Raw genomic sequence first — 9,912 nt, 5'->3', positions numbered from 1 at the left:
GACAGCATCCACGTTCTCTCTGTCTCACTCACTCACTCACGAACCTCCTTGTTTGTTCTTGATTGAAAGCTAAGTCTCTCTCTTTCTCTGATATGTGTGAATGCCAAGACAGCCCCATCAACAACAGCAGCAGCAGCATCATAAAGTGAACCTTAGACACCCATCAAACTCAATTCCCCATCACATTCTTTCCTCCCTATACATATTCTCCCCAATTTGGTATGCCATACCACCTGAGACCCGACTTGGCCTATTGTCTCTTCAATTCCACTAGTCCCTGCTTCTCCCGGATCTTGAAACGCAATGGCGCTTTTCAGAAAGTTCTTTTATCGGAAGCCACCTGATGGCCTCTTAGAGATCTCCGAAAGGATTTATGGTTATGCGTCTCCCTCCCTCTCTCTCTCTCTCTCTCTCTCTCTCTCTCTCTCTCTCTCTCTCTCTCTCTCTACTCTTATCTCATCTATTTCAAATACGCTCCTTCTATCATGTTTCAATGCTTTAATGTCGCCTACGTTTTGATTGTTAACATATTATTAACACAGTCTTGAGTTGTTTAAATTGAGCTGTCTATATTTGGAGATAAAACACCCACACCCTTTTTAAGTGAACTTTACTAGCTTCATTGATTCTACCTGAATGTAAATGGAGATTGTTCAACACATTTATATGTCAAGCCTCACGTAGTCCTGCTCGCTCTCATTACACGAGTCTTGTAATTTCTGTCTCTCTCAGGCATTCACCAACACTATTGAACATGTTTTACCCGGAAAGAAAAAAGAAGTTGCAGATAAATATAATACAGGCTCTTTCTCAGCTTATTAAATTCTGTTTGGCGTGATGCATTAATATGCGTAATAATCCATCTTGTATTCTCTGTTTATATATATAAATGTTCAACGATGCGTATATTGCTGAAAAGAACTATTCTTATGTTTGTTGGGTTACATGTATGTGCTGCAGAAGAATTTACTGTGTACATTTTTTTTTAATCACCTGTTTTCATTTTATTTCGACCTGCAGTTTTTGATTGCTGTTTCAGCACGGATGTCTGGGAAGACAATGAGTATAAAGTCTACATAGGAGGCATAGTCGCTCAACTTCGCGAACAGTTCGTTGATGCTTCATTCTTGGTCTTTAACTTTCGAGAAGGAGAAAAACAAAGCCTGATTGCTAACATATTGTCTGAGTATGACATGACTGTAATGGACTACCCGCGACAATATGAAGGTTGTCCACTTCTCACAATGGAGACAATTCACCACTTCTTGAGATCAAGTGAAAGCTGGCTATCACTCAGTCACCAAAATGTTCTCTTGTTGCATTGTGAACGAGGTGGATGGTTGGTATTGGCCTTCATGCTGGCTGCACTCTTAATTTACAGGAAGCAGTACACTGGGGAGCACAAGACGTTAGACATGATCTATAAGCAAGCCCCTCAAGAAATTTTGCAGTTAATGTCACCTCTAAATCCAATGCCTTCACAGCTGAGGTATCTTCAGTATATTACAAGACGAAACGTCGGAGCACGGTGGCCTCCACTGGATAGGGCACTTACGCTGGACTGCATAATTATTAGATTAATTCCTAATTTGGATGGAGAGGGTGGTTGCCGTCCATTGTTTAGAATATATGGACAGGATCCTTTCATGGTTGTTGATCGGACTCCTAAAGTTCTCTTTTCTACCCCAAAACAGAGCAAACTCGTACGACATTACAAGCAGGTGGGATGAGGCATTTCTTTCACTTTAAAAAAAATGATAATACATGGTTTTGGTTCTGTTTTCTATTCTCTTTGCTCTGGTCTTGGCATTTCCTTCGCTTATAGCTTTTTCGGTATAATTTTTGTACTATCTTCAGTTTACCTTGATCGCATTTATCGTTCTAATTCTTCACATCTTGGTGCAGGCAGATTGTGAACTAGTTAAAATTGATATTCATTGCCATATCCAAGGGGATGTGGTTCTAGAGTGTATTAGTTTGGATCATGATCTGCAACATGAAGAGATGATGTTTCGTATCATGTTCAATACAGCCTTTATAAGGTCCAATATTCTGATGCTTAATCGTGATGAAATAGATACACTATGGAATATTAAAGACCAATTTCCCAAGGATTTCAGAGCAGAGGTATCTATTTCCTGCTTTTCCTAATGTTTAACATTTTCATCATCATCAATTTTAATGATACTGTTTTTCTATGATAAAGATTCTTTTCTCCGAGATGGATGCCGGTACTTCTCTTATATCAATTGATTCGCCTGGTTTTGAGGAGAAAGATGGCCTTCCAGTGGAAGCATTTACAAAAGTCCAGGAGATCTTTAGCAGTGTGGATTGGCTAGATCCAAAAACGGATGCAGCACTTAATGTGCTCCAGCGGATTGCGTTGTCAAATGCTATTCAGAAGCTGGACAGTGGTTCAGTCAATACCACAGAACCAACTGCTGAAGAACTTAATTCAGAAAATAATATCAGGTGTCCTACTTTCGTGGCTCGGGGGAAACACGGCAGTGTTTCCGCAGCTCAGGGGAGACATGGCAGTGCTTCTGCTGATGATCCAGAAACAGGAGATAATACCAAGACTACCACTCATGTGGCTTTAGGAGAGCAATCTATGTCGAACTTTGAAGTGTCTGCAGATGCCAGTTTTAGTAGAAAAAAGTTTGAATCCCAAGAACTGCAAGTAGCTCTCCAACGGTCTGCCCAATCTAAATTCATAACTCAGCGAGTACATAAGACTCTACCTGCACCAGTTTCATATTGTAGTTCCTTGCAAGTATCACCAGTGTCTATGTCAAGATATCAAAGTGCACCCTCAGCCCTTGGCATTACAGCTCTTCTACATGATCACGCTGCATCTAGTAGACAAGATGAAATCACACATCCTGTGATTGTATCTCCATCTTCCCTCTCCTGTTCAGCTGCTGATTTAACTGCACCTAAATCTGTGCAGCCTGGTCAGCTGTCTATTTCCACACCTCAACTACTATCATCATCACAAACACCACTGCAGTTGCCATTGCAATTTCCAGGGAATGCAACAGTAGCAAAGACTCCTGCTGTTGTTAATCTGCCGTCTCACCTGCCAGCAGCAGTTCCCCAACAAACTCCAAATGCACTCCAAGACTCTGAAAATACATTACAGGGTACAAGTCAATCTGCATTACTTTCTTCTTCCCCTCCTCCACCTCCTCTTTCAGGGGCATCTCCATCATCCTTTGTTAAGAGCTCAGTGTCAACTCTACCTCCACCCCCACCTCCACCCCATTTTGGTTCAAGGGCATCTCCATGTCTCTCAGTCAAGAATTTTATTTCATCTCCTCCCCCTCCCCCTGCTCCTCCAATCCCTTCTTTCTCTCAGGCAGCCCTATCAACCTCGTTCAAGAACTCAGTTTCTGTTCCGCTTCCTCCCCGTTCCATTCGAGGAACATCCTCCATGAACAACTCAGTTTCAGCTCCCAATTCGCTTTCACCTCCGCCTCCTCCTTCCTATCCAGGAACAACATCCTCTGTCAAGAACTCTGTTTCAGCTCCCCCTCCCCCTCCCCCTCCACCCCCTGGTTCTGCTTCTTCTTCAGCTGCTTGTCCCACTTCTTCTGGACTGCATATGGAGTCAACAGCAGTCATCATGTCTGGTCTCCCTCCACCGCCTCCACCTCCTCTATCAACTTCTGCCATTACATCTGCAGCGCCGCCGCCACCCCCTCCTCCAGCTTTTGCATCAAAGCAATCCTTGTCCAAGAATTCGGTACCTGTACCACCACCTCCTCTTCCCAATGGGGTTTTAAAAACTGCTGATTCCATCCCAACATCTCCTTCAAGGGCTGGTAATCTTGATGTATCTTCAATTCCAGGACCACCTCCTGGAGTTCCATTTAGTGCAAAGGGACGGGGTCTATCACGTACCATTTCAAGAAATCAGGCTCAACCTAAAAAGGCAAATCTGAAGCCATACCATTGGTTAAAATTAACACGAGCAATGCAAGGAAGCTTGTGGGCAGAGGCTCAAAAACCTGATGAAACAACCAAGTATGCCTCACTTGTTAATAGATCTTTCAATTCATACAATGCAGGATGCTATAGTTCTGATGTCATTAACTGTGTTCAGGACACCAGAGTTCGACATGTCAGAACTTGAAAGTCTTTTTTCTGCCGCTACTCCAACAACTTCAGAGGGACATTCAGGGGGGAAATCGGGACGCCGAGCCGCAGGACCTAAATCTGAGAAAGTTCAGCTAGTAAGTAGAATGCTGTACCTCTTTTGTTCTTTTTGTTTTTAGGTAAAAGTGTAGTTTGAGTTACATTATAATTGGTTCTGCTTTCAGATGGGTTCCTCTAGGAATTTTGTAGCATCAAAAAATGTATCACATTTTTTTATTTTAGCTGTTTGTGCTAATGGAACCTCATATTATGTTTGTACCATCCTTCCAACAGATATGATACTGTGTTTTTGCAAATCGCATGCCATGAATTGAAAATTGCTTTAGCAGATTTTTTGTACCCTTTTTTCTACTCAAACAGATATGAACCAAAAGTAATAGCAATGTGCATGCTCACTTGGTCTATCCTTGCTTCCAATGGATGTGATATCTGTGTTTTTGCAAGTCGTATGCCATGAACTGAAGACTGCTTTAGCAGATTCCCTTTTTTACACACATGATTACTTGAGTTGTCTTCCTGCCCTAATATTTACGAGGTATGTTGCTTCTTGCAGATTGAGCTAAGGCGGGCTTATAACTGTGAGATAATGCTTACTAAAGTTAAAATCCCATTGCCTGATTTGATGGTAAGCTAAATATTGAAAGGCGCATGTTTGTTTCATTGCTTATATATGATCCTTTACATTTGAGTTAAATTTGTCATCTTGTACATGAATGAGTGTCAGTAATAGGATGGCAGTATTCATTTATATAGTTTCTATTTGTATAAAATTACTTATTTCAGTTTGGGATGTTTGTGTTGATTTCTATCCTCTGACGTGGCTACTGAACATGATGACCTGGTTCCAAGCAGTACAATTATAAATGGGTAGTTTTTTAGAAGATGCATGGTATATGCTTGTTTTCTGGTATCTAGATGTTGGGATGCAGTATTCTTAATTAAGCAATTCCAGCTTGTTTGATTGGTTTCTTGCTGTTCTTATTGACATCTTTCAGAGTTCAGTGCTTGCCTTGGATGAGTCAGCATTAGATGTTGATCAAGTTGAGAACCTCATAAAGTTTTGTCCAACGAAAGAAGAGATGGACTTACTAAAGGTATATTCTAGAACTTCCACTAATTACAGTATACTTAAAACTGCAAACAAGACGTGGTTAGGCCTTCTATTTTCCTGAATAATGTATTTTCTTTTTTGGTGGTCAGGGGTATAACGGAGATAAGGAAAACTTGGGGAAATGTGAACAGGTCAGTGTGGATTATAATTTTCTCTGTTTACTTTCAGGTCTTGATGCTTTGGTTAATTTCCTTATGCTGCTCATGACAGTTTTTCCTAGAATTAATGAAAGTACCACGAGTAGAACCCAAACTCAGAGTTTTCTCATTTAAAATACAATTCCATTCCCAGGTAAGGAGAGTTTCTCTAAATGTGATGCTCTGGACAATATCTTGTCTTGTGCTTGCTATTTTACATTTGTCCATGGTGTTGCATTTTTCAGGTTTCTGATCTTAGAAAGAATTTGAACACTGTCAATTCGGTAGCAGATGAGGCAAGCTTCTTCTCATTTTTAGTACTTAAGAGTTTTTCCGTGATTGAACAATTTTCTCATGAAGTATTCCAAAAAACATTGTGTTTATCAGATCAGAAATTCAGAAAAACTGAAAAGGATCATGCAAACCATTCTTTCTCTGGGTAATGCCTTGAATCATGGAACTGCAAGAGGTGAGTATATTGAATTGATTTATATATGTTCATGATGTGTATAGCGTGGACATAATATATCACACAGCACACTTTGGTGTTGTGCAAAAGTTAATGTACAGCTGGTGGTAAAAGTACCAGTTACATATTAAAAATGGTTTTCTGTTAATCGTAACAACACTGCAATAACGAAGCTACTGTGGTCATATTCTTTGGCGATTGGTTTAAGGTCTTATTCCTTGAAGCTCCAATGCCCCCTATTCTTTCTCTGTGGCAGCTGTTATCTTATTTAGAGCACTTCCTGTAGGTTCTGCTATTGGATTTCGATTGGATAGCCTCCTGAAGCTCACTGATACGCGGGCTCGGAATAACAAAATGACTCTAATGCATTACCTTTGTAAGGTGAACCATTATTTTTAGACTTTTGGTTGATTTTAATATTTGGCGGGAGCCTTTTTGTACAGCAAAACAAATTTTTAGGTGTTAATCCCAAACCGAACTGAGACTGTTGGAACCTCTTTGTATTCATAACTCATCTTTAATATCATAGGTGCTTGCGGAAAAGCTGCCAGAACTTCTTGATTTTCCGAAGGACCTTGTAAGTTTGGAGGCTTCAACAAAGGTATGATGGCCTTTCTCTTTAATATTCTTTTTAGGTAATAATTTCCTTTTACATTTGGCATGAGTGAGCTGAATTTTGTATTACTATGTAGATACAATTGAAATATTTGGCAGAGGAAATGCAAGCCATTAGCAAAGGCCTAGAAAAGGTTGTACAAGAGTTGACAGCCTCAGAAAATGATGGTCATGTGTCGGAAACTTTTTGCAAGGTTACATACATCAACTCCTTCATTCTTACATATCCACTGGAGTTGGCTAACCAAATTACTTTTTTTTTAATGGAACTAACTAACTAAATTACTTTAACTGAAGAAAGATGTGTGGAAAACAAAGTTTCCACGCTAAGAAACGGAACCAAAATGAAACAGGATAGAGTTTGTACACAGAATAGCCTCCTCGGAATTATGTAATGACGTCTTATTGACTTGATGAGGTTTACCTCTGATAAATTCGAGAGGTTTACCACTTTCTAGATATTCCTGATTATAAAAAATGGTCAGTATAAATGAATGCCATGAACGTTTTCATTCTTAATAGATCACCAATGTTATTATGTTTCTATTTATTAGTATTTCAATATATTAACTTAATATCACGCATTGCGAAATGATCAGACGCTAAAGGAATTTCTTGGTTATGCTGAAGCTGAAGTGAGGTCATTGGCTTTACTTTATTCTAATGTGGTACGTATCATCTTTTGCATAAATGAGTTGGATTTGAATACTGATGGTTTGTTTGTGACTTGAAATGAAAACAATGATAAGCATATCATCTAACGGGTATGTCTTCAGGGTAGAAATGCAGATGCACTGGCTCTTTATTTTGGGGAAGATCCTGCTCGGTGCCCATTTGAGCAAGGTAAATATATTGTTAACAGTTTCAGTTTATGATCTGCATGTCTTTTGTGATATTGTGCTAGACTGTGTTTTGTAATAATGTGTCATATATTCTCTTTGTGCAAATCTGTCCCGTAGTTGTATCTACGCTGCTTAACTTTGTGAGGATGTTTGTCCGAGCTCATGGGGAGAATTGTAAGCAACTTGAATTCGAAAGAAAGAAAGCCCTGAAAGAGGCAGAAAATGAGAAGATGAAAGGGGGGACGCTTTCAAGAAGGGAGTCAGGGCGCTTGATACAGACTCCCATTAAGAGTACCAATATTAAATCCTAATGAATCATTTAACTATGTTCTTTTGAGCAACAAGCTCTTCTGCCTGTGTGGATATATTGCCCCCACCGATGAATGAATGTCAATTTTTATGACTTGGAGAAGACTGCCATATCATTGAAAGTAATGTCAGAACGGGGAGACGTTCTCTGCAAGTGAGTATCAATCCTATCAGAACAACCCTTTTCTGGTTTTTGGAACCTAGCTCCCTACTTGCATGAGACTATTTGATGATTCCATTGATATGGTTGTTTTGCAGCAGAAGTTGATTGTAGAGTTCATGCAGGAGTCCCTTGGTTCTAAATTTTCCATTAACTATCAGATGAGCAGCCAATTGTAGGGGTCTTGTTGTATAAAAATGCCCCTATATTATTAGTTTCCTCTTTAATAATATAGTTACAAAGCCCTGTTCTTAGTTGTAGGGTAGATAGTATGATTTTCTATTTCAGATATAGGAATGTAAATCTTGATTTGAGATGATAGTAAAAGAAATATATTATTAAATCAATTAGTTATCTGAGGATTTGCCGTGTAAAGTATGAACACGTTCTGTTTTTTTTTTTTTTTTTTTCACAAGATGAGAGTATGGAAACATCAATATGATGAATTCCCCATTTCTATATGGCTTACTCTGGCCTGACGGGCGAGGAATCATTTTTTTAGAAAGTACAAATCATATTGCTCAAAATTACGAATTAGTTTTCGAGTGAAACTGAAAGTCAGAAAAGATGTGAGGCAACTTGACGACGTTAATTGCATGCATGTCTCAATGTCTGGCTTTAGGTATGGATGAAACGGCAAAGTGAGAACATACGAGTTTCAACATTTTTCCTTGTAGGACAAATAGGGGTGGAGTCGGGTTAGTTTGTAGGGATGATAGTGTAAGGAGTATCGCTGTATGTGCTAAGTCTCATCTATATGCTAACTCAGCTCTTGTAGGGAGGGTTTACTTCTTGGTCTTAGCCAAGGTTGGGTTAACATTGAAAGTAATTCTTTTGTGTTGGTAGCTGCTCTTAATCATTCTTGAGCGAATATATCGGAGGTGGGTCGATTATAGAAGATTGCAAATGGTATTTACTTGTTTTGCCCTCTTCTACTATTACTCACATCTTCTAGGAAATTAATTGTGTTGTAGATCATCTTGCTCTCTTTACTTGTGGCAGTTTGGTTTGAGGAACCTCCTAACATCACGAGAATATGTGTGGAAGTTCTATTGTAACAGAGAGTATTGGTCTTACGTCCCCATGTTGCAAAATATTTGATCTTCTAATAATATTTGCTGACTCCTAACTGTTGTTAGGGGCTCCGCTTCCAAAAAAATCTGCATATTTCATTAAAAATAAGTAGTCGTATAATGATTAAACCAAACTTTCCTATTTTCTACGACATATGAGCACGGATGCATCCATTGATGGAACTAATTTCTCCTTGATATTAATATAATGAGATGAGGGTGAGAGAAGTTTGGAGAGATGAACGTTTAGTTGCGTGCACTTGGCCTCTCAATATATCTACTACTATAAAGAGCACCCAAAACTTCACTAAATTGTGAACTGTCAAATCTATCATTCTATAATTTTATCATCACACAGACAAAATGACAATTATGCAAAAATACAAATGTTTCACCAATGTTTTTACCAAAACTATTCCTCGTAGGAAACAAAAAATTTAAAAAAAAGTCTTTCAAGAATACACTTCAAATAAAATTCTGCAAACCCGTGACTAAAACACATGCATCGCACGGGTACATGACTAGTTAATAGAAACGCAACATAGCAGTTTGATAAATAACAAACTACTCAAAATTACCAGACAACAATTTAGTTTACAAATAACTCACTGTTTAATTTGATAAAACAAATAAGAACCAAAATTTATAAATAAGGATAAAGTGATGGCAAGTTGCCACATGTCATAAAATATTTTTTTTACCTCTCTTTGACTCATAGTGTTTGCTACTATCAATGGAGATGTTATATGCTACTGTCGATTATAAAAACTAATTGCTACTATCGACTATAAAAACTAACTGTTACTCTGTCGAATTAAAAACTAGTTGCTACTGTTGACTTGGAAGACACCTGCTACTGTCGACTTGGAATGTACCTACTATTGTTGACTATAAGTCTAGTTAACTGCTACTGTGGTTTTTGGTGAGCAAAATTCAAAATTTTAAAATTTCTTAAAACATATGTAATATGGTACTTAAATGATAGCCCATGACATAAGGAACAATTTTATATATTGGCTCACCTCAAAATTACCGGTG

At 38.6% G+C, this 9,912-nt stretch overlaps 1 protein-coding gene across 2 annotated transcripts; it reads left to right on the top strand.

Annotated features, from left to right (window-relative positions):
- Positions 1 to 3: 3 nt before the first annotated feature.
- LOC126784677 (formin-like protein 18) lies at positions 4 to 8,155 on the top strand. 2 transcript variants are annotated; one of them, XM_050510153.1, is made up of 18 exons: positions 4 to 376; positions 1,021 to 1,721; positions 1,906 to 2,127; positions 2,207 to 4,026; positions 4,106 to 4,235; positions 4,712 to 4,783; positions 5,154 to 5,252; positions 5,359 to 5,400; positions 5,480 to 5,560; positions 5,652 to 5,702; positions 5,794 to 5,875; positions 6,162 to 6,256; positions 6,405 to 6,476; positions 6,568 to 6,684; positions 7,090 to 7,158; positions 7,267 to 7,333; positions 7,450 to 7,795; positions 7,900 to 8,155. In XM_050510153.1, exons 1-17 carry the CDS (start codon positions 304 to 306, stop codon positions 7,641 to 7,643), a joined length of 3,987 nt encoding a protein of 1,328 aa, XP_050366110.1. In that variant the 5' UTR covers positions 4 to 303; the 3' UTR covers positions 7,644 to 7,795; positions 7,900 to 8,155. The 2 variants fall into 2 exon arrangements, with proteins under 2 accessions (XP_050366110.1, XP_050366111.1); XM_050510154.1 differs by lacking the exon at positions 5,480 to 5,560.
- The last annotated feature ends 1,757 nt before the right edge of the window (positions 8,156 to 9,912 follow it).

The sequence above is a fragment of the Argentina anserina genome, chromosome 2 (assembly GCF_933775445.1).
Source record: "Argentina anserina chromosome 2, drPotAnse1.1, whole genome shotgun sequence".
Lineage (NCBI taxonomy): Eukaryota > Viridiplantae > Streptophyta > Magnoliopsida > Rosales > Rosaceae > Argentina > Argentina anserina.
This window is presented reverse-complemented; position numbering and strand designations above follow the sequence as displayed.

Coding starts and splice junctions, on each gene's coding strand:
- LOC126784677 (XM_050510153.1), top strand. CDS start 304: ATGGCGCTTTTCAGAAAGTTCTTTTATCGGAAGCCACCTGATGGCCTC. Junction 2,128..2,206: donor CCAAGGATTTCAGAGCAGAG/GTATCTATTTCC, acceptor TCTATGATAAAG/ATTCTTTTCTCCGAGATGGA. Junction 5,876..6,161: donor GAATCATGGAACTGCAAGAG/GTGAGTATATTG, acceptor CACTTCCTGTAG/GTTCTGCTATTGGATTTCGA.